Source organism: Protobothrops mucrosquamatus, unplaced genomic scaffold (assembly GCF_001527695.2).
Source record: "Protobothrops mucrosquamatus isolate PMUCROS unplaced genomic scaffold, P.Mucros_1.0 scaffold5, whole genome shotgun sequence".
Lineage (NCBI taxonomy): Eukaryota > Metazoa > Chordata > Lepidosauria > Squamata > Viperidae > Protobothrops > Protobothrops mucrosquamatus.
The window spans coordinates 2490876-2504376 of NW_015386392.1; the positions used below are offsets into that span (position 1 = coordinate 2490876).

Here is a 13501-nt window from a genome sequence, read left to right on the forward strand (position 1 = left end):
AATTAGAATATTTCGGACATGTGATGCGACACCCAGAAAAATACGGCATACTCCATTTAATCCTCCAGGGAAAGATTGAAGGCAAACGAGGTCCAGGCAGAAGAAGAACATCGTGGCTTCAAAATCTAAGGGACTGGTTTGGACAAAACTCAGCAGCACTTTTTCGTGCGGCTGCTGATAAAAACAGGATCGCCAACGTCCAATAACGGATATGGCACAAGAAGAAGAAGAAGAAGAATTTGCTACTATGCCTTAGATAGATATATAGTTCCTTTAAATCTTTAGTCTAATTCTATGAAATCATGAACCAGAGGTTTACTAGCCTAATGGATGTGAAATATTCTAAAACAGGAAGTATAGCTAAATGTTGTAATTATACCTTGTTGTGTTTTCTTGCCAGCAACAAATTGGTCTTGAAGTAGTTGTTATTAATTTTATTTTTCCACTTTTTTCTTCCAAGGGGAGAATGCATTTTCAAGGGTTCCACTTATGAATGGCCTGATTGGACAAACTCCCCATCTCTCTCATACACCCTTAGTGCCTGGAGGTGGATTAGGAACGTTCTCTACTATAACACAGGCACCCTATGCCGATACCAGGTTAGTAAATTTAAAAGATCAGGTATTTTTTAAAAAATCTGGTCCAGCCTTAGGTATGAAAGCTACTTGGGTGACTTTGAACTAGTTCCTCTCTTTCAGCCCAACCCACTTCACATGATGACTATTGTGGGGAAAACAAGAGGAGGAAGGGACATTATATATGTTCACTGGCCTGAACTATTTATAAAAATAATAATGACAGGGTAAAATATGTTTTTTTAACTCACAACCAGCAAGAAGTTACATTAACATGGAATTAAATTAAAAGGTTGGGCTCCTTAATTTCTCCCTGAAACCAGAACATAGGGGTGCCAGTACTGTTAGTAATTTTAAAATACAAGGTTTGGGACAGTGTAGGTCTTATAAAAAAATTTATATCTATGCTTTTTTTGTGTGTGATGATTTTAGAGATAAAAACACAGTATTTAATGCAGTGATAAATGATCCTACCAATCCTTGGGTTGCATCTGCAACTCCTTTGGAAGGAGAAAATGATACCATGTCTAATGCACAGAGGAGCACTCTGAAATGGGAAAAAGAGGAAGCACTTGGTGAAATGGCAACAGTAGCACCTGTTTTATACACAAATATTAATTTTCCAACCCTAAAAGAAGAGTTTCCAGGTAAGCTATTAACTTAAACTTAATTTTTGCAGGGCTGTTGGCTCTCTACTTTGTTTCAGAGTATTCTAATTTTTTTAACATATCGTATGACTCAGATAATATTCCAAAATGTGTCACTAACATCTAGTACCGATGAATGCATCTGTCTTCTTTCTCTTCTCCATGTTCTCAGATTGGACAACCAGAGTCAAGCAGATTGCCAAGCTATGGAGAAAAGCAAGCTCTCAAGAAAGAGCTCCATATGTGGTAATGAACCTTTCCATTTTGCTGAAAACACATTTTCCCATTACCTACAGCTTCTGTTAATTAGTCTAAAAATTAGTTTAAACTGTGAATTGCTAAAAAGCATATTGTTTCTGCAGCAAAACCAACTTGTTCAATAGGCATTTTTTGAGATTTCTCTGTGGATTACACAACGATCCATGATAATTCACTGAATTTTAATTGATTTTATGGATTTTTTTTTCTTTTTGTTTAGGCTTCTTCTCTCTTTCTGATCCACTCCTATCCAAGAGGTCCAACTGGATCAGACTGAGAGCAAGGCTTTCTTTATGGATCTGTCTAGATTTCTTTAAAGTGGTGTGTGACTAACAACAATAAGATTTGATACATGAATAACCCATACTTCTTGGACCCCTTGATTGCCCAAGAGGCAGAACAAGAAACACATAAGTGCCTGAACCCTTGAAGACCCTTTTTATTCAAATCTCACTCTCCATTACATGTTCCCAACTTTGGAAGTGCCAAGTTGATAGATTAATTTGAAGAAACATTCTAAGAATAAGCATTGTCTTCTTTCATTCCTCAAGGACATAAATCAGTGGCAGCTAAGGTTTCTTGCTTTCCTCAGTACTCACTGCTTTTTGATTTCCCAAATCTGCTTTTTAGGCCATTCAAGGTTTGTTGTTGTTCATATTTTGTGAATGCTTTGTGCAACATTTTATAAAATACTTTAATATGGAATTTACATACAATTTTTGATAACAGCCTGATTGATTTGATCATCTGGAGATGCAGTTGGAAGAATCTTAGTTAGAAATAAGTGCTTAAGACTTTTGGAAATTATAAAAAACCCTGCTTGTGGCTTAGAATGCAGCAGGGCCACATTTCCTGAATTTCATTTTCTGTTTCAAATGTGGCTTGATTAAAAATACTCCTTTACTATTTCAATATTTATTGGTTTGTTCTTGTTGATGGCAACTTTGTCCTTCATCTGGGTCTGCATAAATATAACTACTATGTATTTGTCTAGTGAAATAAATATTTCCCTTGTTACTTACTAAATCATGCACACATTTTTAAATCAAATAAATACAGTTTAAGTATTTGTGAGATAATGATAAATAAATAAATGAATTATTTATGAATCAGTATCCAAGTAAATTCTGTTTTTGTTTTTTAAATAGCAAAAAGCCAGAGATAATAGGGCTGCTTTACGGATTAACAAAGTACAGATGTCCAATGATTCAATGAAGAGGCAGCAACAGCAGGATAATATTGATCCTGGATCTCGTATTGAAACTGAACTCTTCAAGGATCCATTAAAACAGAGAGAATCTGAACATGAGCAAGAATGGAAATTTAGGCAGGTATGTTGCATTTGCTGTTTGATCTCCTGCTTGTCTAGGAGCTGCAGGGTATGGAAGTTTATTTTTATGCCCCTGTTCAGTAGGTATGGGCTGCCTAAATGTGATGTGGCTTTTGTATCATAAATAGAACGTTAAATAAATTGAAACAAGTTCATGTTTCCAAACAGAAATCCCATATCATGTAAGGTTGAGTAACTCAGAATTCATATATCTGTCTTCAGTAAAGATTCATTATAGGTGCAGAAGGAAGTAATGAAATATGTAATGTTTTTAGACGTGATAGGCATTAGAGGAATATGGCAGATGCTGACAACACAGGCTAGTTTAGAGGTTAATAGAAGCTGTCTGAATTGTTTATTTCCATATTGTTACAATTGCATATTGCAGAATTTCTAGTCTCTTCCATTGGGAAGTTTACAGGATGCAACTCTTCAGGGGAGGGTTTTATTTTGTTTTACAGCATTGAATTCAAACTTCACAATAATCAGATGAAGCTGAACTTACCTTTTTGGGGGTGTCAGGGAGTGTTGCATGCCCTGCAGTTATGTTTGCATCCACCTTTAGAAACAAAATTGCACATAAAGCAAGATTTGAATGGGAGATCTCCAAAAAGTGTTGGGTGGCTTGGGTGAAACTTTAGATAGGGCTTTTGAAATCATTTTTAATAGCATTTAACTGTCATGTTCACTTTTAATATAATCTTCTGGTATTCAAAGATATCTACTTTTAATAACTTCAGTTGGGACTTTATGAAAAAAAATAATTAAAGCTTTGCCATTGGTTTCTGTGCTCTGGGTGTGTCTGTATATGTGTAAAAAGAATACTAAAATGTGCCTGTGGGTTTACTACTTTGTTTTTATTTAATTTTAACTTTTTTTTTCATTTTCTAAAACAGCAAATGCGTCAAAAGAGTAAACAGCAAGCTAAAATTGAAGCAACTCAGAAACTTGAGCAAGTGAAAAATGAGCAGCTGCAGCAGCAACAACTAGGATCACAGCAGCTTGTAAACCAGCCAGGCTCAGATACCCCTAGCAATGGGATGCAAAGTCCTTTAACCCCTCAGGCCAGCAATGGAAATATGTCTCCTGCACAGCAAGGATTATATGCAAAACCGTTGCCTGGCCCTTCTACATCTACTCCTTCTGATGTTTTCCTAAAACCCCAAGCCCCACCTCCACCTGTGACGGCTAATCGAATGTCTGCTCAAGATGGTCATTGTCAGACTCCATCACAACAAACATTCTCTTCTTCCCCCTCTGCTCAGCCACCTTCTCCGATTGACCCATATGCAAAGATGGTGGGAACTCCCAGGCCACCACCTGTTAACCAAAATCAAAAATTTGTCAGGAGAAATTCTGCTACGCCAGCAGAGATCTGTCCACTGCCTTCAATATCCAGGCCAACTCAAGTTTCTGAATCAATGGGAAGGAGGCCATCACCAGCCAGAGATTCGTGTTCCTTGTCCCCAGGCACCAGTGATCCTTATGCAAAACCTCCAGATACACCAAGACCTGTAATTGGAACAGAACAGTTCTCTAAACCTTTGGGGATGTCAAGATCACCTTTAATGTCAGAACAACAGGCAAGCAGTGACCAATTTGCTAAGCTACCTCCAAGAACAGGCGGTGATACTTTTCAGAGACCCCGGATCTCTTCTACTGATTCATGTTCACGGCCTTCATTGACTTCAACATCTGTTATTGAAGGGCATTCCAGCCCATTTAAAACACCAGCGTGCCCAAATCCATCTTCGCAAGATTCTTACACAAAAATGTCACCTACTTCAAGGAGAGTAGCTGTGGATCCTTATGAAAGGCCTCTTTTGACACCAAAGCCTGTAGATAGTTTTGCACACAATCCATCTAATGATTCTTACAGCCAGTCTCAGTTGGCTTCCCACTCAGCAATAAAGGATACTTTTGCCCATCCACAAAGAGTATTGCGAAATCAGGGTGATTATTCTGGAGCTCTTTCAAGAACAATTGCTCAGGATCCATATGCCCAGCCCCCAAGCACTCCTCGCCCTGTCACAGATCCTTATGCCCAGCCCCCTGGTACCCCTCGACCTGCTTCAGATCCTTATGCCCAGCCCTCTCGACCTGTTCCAGTTGACCCATATATGCATCAGCCACTCACACCAAGACCTCCACAGACTGCAGACTTATTTGCTCAGGTTTCAGGTAATCAGAGGCATTCTGATCTGTATGCCCAGCCTCCAGGTACACCAATGCCAGTTACTAATGATCCATATTCTCAGTCACCAGCAATTCAAAGGTCTGGAATTTCGGAAACTTTCAGTAGACCAATTCCCATGTCAAATCGGGATCCTTATCTGCAGGCATCACAGAGCAGGACTTTATCTGGGACTTTTGTCAAGCCATCAGATCCTTCTCAGTCTTCAAAGCTATCAGGGCCTACAGTGACAGATTCTTTTAGCCATGATCCCTCACGTGATCCTTTTGATCAGCCTCCAGTGACACCAAGATCTCAACCAGAAACCTTTGGAACAGCTCAGCACCCCCAAGAAGACCAATCTAGAAGTGGGTCAGAAGGAAATTTCAATTCCTCTGTAAACTCACCCATGAATTTGCAAGGAAAACTATTTTCACAGACTACACAAGGTTCTGTCCCAGGCCCAAGTACAGGATTAATACAGAACAGCACAATGTCTCATACAGATGCAGAGAAACTAAGACAGGTGAATTTATCTTGTTTGATGTTATGCTGATTCATATTGAGGTGACATAGTTGAAAGGATATAAGAATAGTTTTTAGAAACATAAGAGACTGCCGGTCTCAATAAATCACTGCTTTTATTAAGCTAAAAGATACAAATGTTCAACTGACTAACTTCTGGCTAACATTGACCTATCTTTATTAAATATTTATTGCGTGAATATTATCCAGCATCTCTTCTTAACCAGAATTGAAGGTAGAAATGAGCTTTAAAATCTGTATATTTCGCCCACCTTATATGGTTGGAATCAATAAGCACTTATCTATGTTAACTGCTGTTCTAAGATTTGTAAAAAATATTATTTAATGCTTAAGACTCTTGCGTTGGGCAGTATGCTTGTGTGTAATTCAATGCTAAATTAATTGAGACCTTTTGCATAGAGTCATTTCAATCTAATTTCAAGCCTGTCTTCTGCAAAGATTTGAGAATTGTGTAAACACTCTTTTGTTTTATCATAATAATATTTTGGGCTTGGGGATTGAGGGCACTGTATTTCAACACATCCTTTCTTAACTGCAGGATTTTATTGTAAACTTCCCAGAGTTACTGAGGTGAGATGGGCAATGTAGAAATGTGACAGAGAGAGAGAAGAAGAAGAAGGGAGAGAGAGAGATTTAAAACCAAATGCCAAAAGACTGATATTAAGCCAGAGGATTAATGTTTTAAGATTTTGTAAGATGTTTTTTAAGTCCATCTAAAGTGTGATGGATGAATAAAGTTGAGCAAATGCTTGTAAAAAAGATATGTGGCCTACAGGGATGTGATCTATTACAAGGAACAATGTTTTATCAAAAGAAGCAAAATGTTTCTAAGTTAACATTAGATTATAATTTTTTTTTGTTTCTTGTCAGCGCCAGAAGTTACGTGAAATTATTCTTCAGCAGCAGCAACAAAAGAAAAACGCAATCCGTCAAGAAAAGGCCCCACTGGAGCCTGCCGCATCAACTCCAACAGCACTTATTCAACCATGGCAGCAAGAAAATCTGAATCAGATTTTCAGTCGACCACCACCTCCGTATCCAGGCAACATTAGATCATCTACCATTCCTCCAGGTGGACTAAGGCTGGCAGGTTTTCCTGTTGATGGGCAACTGAATAGACCTCAGTTTCCAGGAGATGCTGGTGGCATGGGGATGAGGCCTCATGGAATTAGGTATAGAAACACTTTATCACTCTTTACTAAATTTGGGCTAGTTATAAAGAAATACAAGCATGTTTGTCATTCAGAATGACCGAGAAAAAAATTGCATGTTCATTTTAATGCAGAAATTGTGCTATAGATATGATATGACTGAGCTTATGGGAAAGGCAAAAAGTAGCTTGATTGAGGGCTTGGCCATTTTCTCTAAAGTGCATCTCATAGGGGTTGTTGATGGGCCTAAAAGGGTATTTGCCAATAAGTTTGGCTCTTGGCAAAGCAAGTATTATTTGGAATGTTTAAATGAGAAAAGGTCTATAGGTTTGAAATAAAGATAAAACAGAGTGGAGAATAAATGCAACTCTGCAACAGTAATCTAACATAAAAAATGTGATGAGGTAGTGAGTAACAGGTATTGACTTACATATATAACTTCCTCTCTTCCATTGGTGGCATTACTGTTATATGTTGAGTTTAGGAACAGGAACAACTGTTTAAAAACAAATCTTTATTACTTTTAACAATCTCCTTAAATAGTATGTGGTTTAAAATAGTACTTGAATGTAATACAAGCCAACATACTAAACGTTACATGCAGTCACTTAAACTTGAATTAATATTTTATTAAATATTCTTTTTATTTTGTAAAATAATGAACCAAGCACAAAAATACTTTTGAGGCCAAAACATTTTGGCATGTTAGAATTAAATTATAATTTTATAGTCTGTAAATTAAGGTACGTAAATGTTTACTTTCCATGTCATGTATAAATATGATTATGTCTGGAAAATACTGTCTTTGCTGCTAGATATGTCTAGGTATTTTGGAGTGTAGGAATTTTCTTTCTGCCCTTATATTAATTAGCCTGAGAATTCATTATAATTTTATTAATTCGCCTTAATTTACATCTTTTCTCTGGCAATTTAATCAAGGTTTAAAGCACAACATGTTGCCTTTTTAACTCTATATTTTTACATTAATTCTGTAGTTCTTCAAAATATGCATAAAAGGTTTTTGGTGGATTATATACAGAGAGTGATCATCTATTTTTAGTGGATTATATACAGAGAGTGATCATCTATTTATATACAGAGAGTGATCATCTATTATATACAGAGAGTGATCATCTACTATCCATTTAGTAGTAAATGGATAATGTGAAAATCAGCTCAATGATGTCATTAATTTTATTTATGTGAAAATTAGCTACACAGTTATTGTATTTATTCATTATGTAGGAAATATTCTGTGGGTCATTCAATTCGATTCAATTCGATTCAATAAAAGCTTGTTTTTCTCTTTCCCAGATTTGGCTTTCCCAGTGGTGGCCATGGACCTCTACCTTGTCAAGATCATTTTCTTGGTCCACCACAACAGATGCAACATACTGGTGTCCCACCACAGTTTAGAAGATCCATGCCTATAGATCTGCCTAGACTACCTAACAAACCACCAATGAATAATCCCATTGGCTTGTCACAGCATTTCCCACCACAAGGTATCCAGGTTCAACAGCACAATATAATGGGGCAGGCATTTATTGAGCTTTGTCATAGAGCACCTGAAGTCAGACCAAGACTGCCTTTTAATTCTTCATCTACTGTTATGAACACTGCTCCTGAGCATCAACAACAAACTGAACTTCTACCTAGACAGGATTGTCAGGGGCCAAGACACCTAGAACCCACAAGATGTAATTCTCAAAATTCAGATAATCCATTGCAGATTTCAACAGGTTTGGAGCATTTATCACCATCCCAGCAGGATAAAATGAATCCAAGTCATCCATCTGCACTAGTCATGTGTTCCTTAAATCATCCATCAATAAATAATGCATTTCGAGGAGACTCTTTGCCAATCACAAGACCTGCTGATGAAACAAGCGGCTTGCGAATGCCCAGTCAGCCTACTGATATCTTAGAAGAAAAACTTGATCCTGATGATCCCTCTGTGAAAGATTTAGATGTTAAAGACCTTGATGGTGTTGAGGTTAAGGATTTGGTTGATGAAGATCTTGAAAATTTAAATTTAGATGCAGAAGATAAAGGTGATGAACTGGACACATTAGATAATCTTGAAACTAATGACCGTCATCTTGATGATCTTCTGAGATCAGGAGAATTTGACATAATTGCATATACTGATCCAGACCATGACTTGGGTGACAAAAAGGGTATGTTTAATGAAGAGCTGGATCTTAATGTCCCCATAGATGATATACATGGCAAGGGAGAAGACAGTCTGCAGAAACAACCAGATGATAAAACTTCTGTTCCTGAAGGGTCTGTTCCGCCTCAGAAAAAAGCTACTGAGAACAGTGAGACTAAAACAGAAGTGCTTTCTGCAATTGAAGAAGCTAAATGTAAACATGAAAAAATTGACAAAAATGTCGCAGTTTCTAGTGCTCAGCATGATAGAGAAACTAAATCTGTTTTGTCTTGTAACGTGGAAGCAACTGATAAAGTAGATATGAATGCGGAAACCACAGTGTCCAGTCCAGATGCAGTTCAGTTGCCTACTCAAAATACAACAAATGCTTGTAATACCCCTGGATCTACTCCAGTTCTTACCAGCTTACTCACTCATGGCAATTCAGAAAACCCTGATACGAGGTTATTAGATTCTCCTTCTCACTCCTTCCGGACAGCCCAAACAAATCCCGTAACTTTAATTACATCCACCAGTCAAAACATGGAAAATGTGTTACCTGAAGTGAACATGGTTCCAGCAGTAAGCCACAGTTTTTCACAAGGGACTGCAGTAAATCCAGCCTTTATCTCTGGCCAGCCCCTCAATCCCAATTTGGGGGTAGGGCAGCCTGGAAGTCAAACAGGGCCTGTTGGAAATAGGCCTTCTCCTAGCAGTATCCCTGGTTCTCAGCAGCTGGTACTTCCTCAGACATTGGTCCAACAGCAGAATCGGGAGAGACCTCTGCTTTTGGAAGAGCAGCCTCTGTTGCTGCAAGATCTTTTGGATCAAGAAAGGCAAGAGCAGCAGCAGCAACGACAGATGCAAGCCATGATTCGCCAGCGGTCTGAGCCATTTTTCCCCAACATTGGTATGTTTTTGTTACTTTTCCAACCATGGTAATGTTGGCCGGGTATGCATACAAACTAGATGAGCAAATAAATCTCATTCTCAGTTGTCATGAATGTTAACACCTCTCCATTTCTGGGGATGTGTAGATGAGTTAAGGCACTTATGATTGTTAAATAGTTTGTATTAAGGGATCTTTCTGTAGATACGTATTTATGTAGTTGATTGATGGCACCGATTTTATTTCCTGCAGTTCATTAGCTTCTAGGTATAATTACCAAAAAAAACAATAAAATAATTAAAGCAAACATTAAAACCATTACCAAGAAAATGAAAAATTAGGAGTAAGCCAGCAATTTCAGTCCCCAGAAATACAACAAAACAGTTTTTTGTTGCCTTTCAAAAAGCTGAATATAAAGACAAAATTTGGATGCAGGTAGACCTTGCCTTATGACCATAATTGAACTCAGAATTTCTATAAGCAAGACAGTTGTTAAATGAATTTTGGCCATTTTATAACCTTCCTTGCCATGGTTGTTAAGTGAATCAGTGCAGTTAAGTTACTAATGTGATTGTTAAGTGAACTTGGCTTCCCTTTATCAGAAGGCTGCAAAAGACGATCACATGGCTGCAGGACACTGCAACAGTCTTAAATGCATGCCAGTTGTCAAGGGTCCAAATTTTGATCATGTGACCATGGAGATACTGCAACGGTCTAAATGTGAAAAACAATCATAATTCCATGTTTTTCAATGCTGTTGTAACTTTGAATGGTTTGGAAACGAATGGTTGTAAGTTGAGGACTACCTGTATTAATTTTTAATAGTCTTTCTAAAAAAAATTGTACAGATTATGCAAAGAGTTGATTGCTTTTGTTCTTTGATTTACTGTATGTACTTGTTGGAACTCTTGAGAATTGCCCTAATGCAAACACACACACACACACACACACACACAAATATGATTACATCCCTTCCATTCTGAAAACAAATTGCATTTAATTCCTGGCACTAATTCAGTGTAGGCATTAAGGGAAAAATTGACAGTTTAGTGTTTCTGCTTCTGCCAAAATATTTATCTGAATCACCAGTTGGTATCCAATTTTAGTCTAAGGTCATGTAAACTTTGAGTGTAAAATGATTCAGTTTGTGGTCTGAAACAAATTCAATATATCCATGGGAACAGTTTTTCAAATTCACAACTTTTTTCTTAAAACAAAAATAACACTGAATTGATTAGCAGATATAAATATGAAAAGACTATAGTTCAACAGAATTGTAATTAATATGATTTGAATATTTTGTAAACATAATATATTCTAACATTCTGTTTTCTTAGATTTTGATGCAATTACTGATCCTATAATGAAGGCAAAAATGGTAGCTTTGAAAGGGATCAATAAGGTTATGGCACAGAACAATATGGGGATGCCACCATTGGTCATGAACAGGTTGGTGAAAAATAATACTTTTGCCTAAAACGATACAGTATTGTTCTCTTAGATACCAATATGAAAGTGCAGATTTTCTCCTTAATTATATGTTCAGATCTTGCTTGTGGAGATATTAATGAATTTATTTATAAAATTCTGTCATTGAATGTTATTTCCTTCTTATTTCTGTTCTGTACGATAGATAGATAGACAGGCAGGCAGGGAGGTAGGCAGGCAGGCAGACAGGCAGGTAGGCAGGCAGCAGGTAGGCAGGTAGGCAGGCAGGTAGGCAGGCAGGCAGGCACGAAATGACTGGTAATGATGAAATCAACTATAAGACAGAAAAGGAAACAATCTTGATTATGAAAACTTAAAATAATGATAGGTACAGATGAAGAAATATCATCTGATTTATATATTATGATGGAATTGTTTGAGATTATGATCTCTTCATTAATACAAGTTGAATAACAAATAAACCAAATGGTTATTTTCCTTTACCTATTACTAGATTTGCCTTTATGGGTCAGGCAGGACCTGGAGCCCAGAGCAATGAAGGCCAGCATCTAATACCACAAGCTGTTACACAGGTAATAAAATATTTCCTGAGATCTGTAGTGAAGCCATTCAAAATAATAATTATTAAGGGCAGTGTGTTTAGTTGTTAAAGTAGGAACCAAATCCCCAGCTGTTCTTGTACAGGACTTTATAGATGGGTTTGGCTGAATCTGAAATACTGCCTTTCCCTGTCTTATAGGTGATTGTTGCTTCTGATTGCAGTGATAGCGGCTTTATTTATTGGGGGAAGGGTTAGAAATGGAGAGAGATAGCTGATTCATCATTGTGCATGGAGGCTGCTTCTGCGCTGCAAAACTCCACATGCCGTTGCTCAGATCATCTCAAGAAGTTTTCTTAACTTTTTTTCTCTCCTTTAAGGATGGTAGCCTAACACCTCAGATGTCTAGACCAAATCCTCCAAATTTTGGTCCTGGATTTGTAAGTAAGTATAACTCTGTTCATGCGCTATGTTCTTGGGGCTTGGTTTCTAAACTCAGCCGTAATTGAAGAATAATACAACATCTAAAATACAGTAAATTACTGAAATTTCTCCCAGTAACTTTGATTATTAATGAGTAGTTAGATATTCATTCATGTGCTTAATTTTTTACAGACTTAATATTGTGTATTCAGCCTGATCACTGATTTTAAAAAAGTAATGGACCATTGGTTAGGTTAAGATAAACATGACCCTTTTTTGCCTTATAAAAGCTACTTTGGCATTTCTTTAAAATATTTTATATTTTTTCCATTGTTTAAAACGTACTTTGAAAGGAAAATATGTTTCAGACCTTCTTATTGACCAGTCGCTTAGTGATTGAAATTCTGATGGCTGCCCCCAGCCTGTGGTCACATGATTGCATTTTGGACACTCGTCAGTTAGCTAGCATTTAAGCTATTTGCAGGATCCCGTGGTCACATGACCACAGCTTGTGGTATTTTGGGCTGGAAATTGGTTTACTTCTGGTTTCCATCAAAAACTCCCAATTGCAAACAACGGGTTTGCTTATTGGCTGCAGCATTCACTTTACAACTTCCACATTCTTTTAACAACTATTGCAAAAAAATAATAATAATAACATCGGGTCAGTCACATGATCACCTGTTGAGGGCCTGCTCAGTTTATGACCATGATTCCAGGATCAATTATGGTAGAAACTACCTATAGTATGGTGAACATAAAACATCTTGGGAGAGCGCAAGTGCAGATCCCTTTTCTGTAGCTTGCTTGAAAACATGTTTTATGGATGCTAGTAATAGCCTGATGGTCAGTGGAAGAATTCTTTGTAATAACAACATGGCCCAAAGCAACCACACACTTGAAAAATAAAGATCTCCCTTTAACACTTGAATCTTTGGAAGGAACATGGGATTTGTTATCTTTTAATCCCAGATGATTCATATAGAAAGCAATATGAGGAATGGCTACAGGAAACGCAGCAGCTTCTTCAAATGCAGCAGAAGTATCTTGAAGAGCAAATTGGAGCACACCGAAAATCAAAGAAAGCCCTCTCTGCAAAACAGCGCACAGCAAAGAAAGCTGGGCGTGAGTTCCCAGAGGAGGATGCAGAGCAGCTGAAACACGTCACTGAGCAGCAGAGCATGGTCCAAAAACAGCTTGAACAGGTAAGAGCTCTTAGGTTCCATGCGATTCATAAAAGGATCTTGCAATAGTGAGCCTTGCTGTAGGGAAAATAGGCGAAGGAAGGAAGTATTGTGTATGTTCATTTCCTTGAGTTATTTATGAAAATAATAAAGGCAGGGTAAAGATGATTAAAAATTATACTA

At 37.5% G+C, this 13501-nt stretch overlaps 1 protein-coding gene across 1 annotated transcript in view; it reads left to right on the forward strand.

Moving 5' to 3' along the window:
• KMT2C (lysine methyltransferase 2C) overlaps positions 1-13501 on the forward strand; it is a 162981-nt gene that overhangs the window by 123624 nt on the left and 25856 nt on the right. Inside the window, exons 31-41 of the mRNA XM_029282953.1 lie at positions 461-599; positions 1008-1222; positions 1395-1468; positions 2629-2811; positions 3707-5509; positions 6400-6701; positions 7995-9745; positions 11062-11173; positions 11667-11745; positions 12092-12155; positions 13107-13339. Of these exons, the coding sequence (XP_029138786.1) occupies positions 461-599; positions 1008-1222; positions 1395-1468; positions 2629-2811; positions 3707-5509; positions 6400-6701; positions 7995-9745; positions 11062-11173; positions 11667-11745; positions 12092-12155; positions 13107-13339 (4955 nt within the window). The remainder of the gene's footprint in view (positions 1-460; positions 600-1007; positions 1223-1394; positions 1469-2628; positions 2812-3706; positions 5510-6399; positions 6702-7994; positions 9746-11061; positions 11174-11666; positions 11746-12091; positions 12156-13106; positions 13340-13501) is intronic.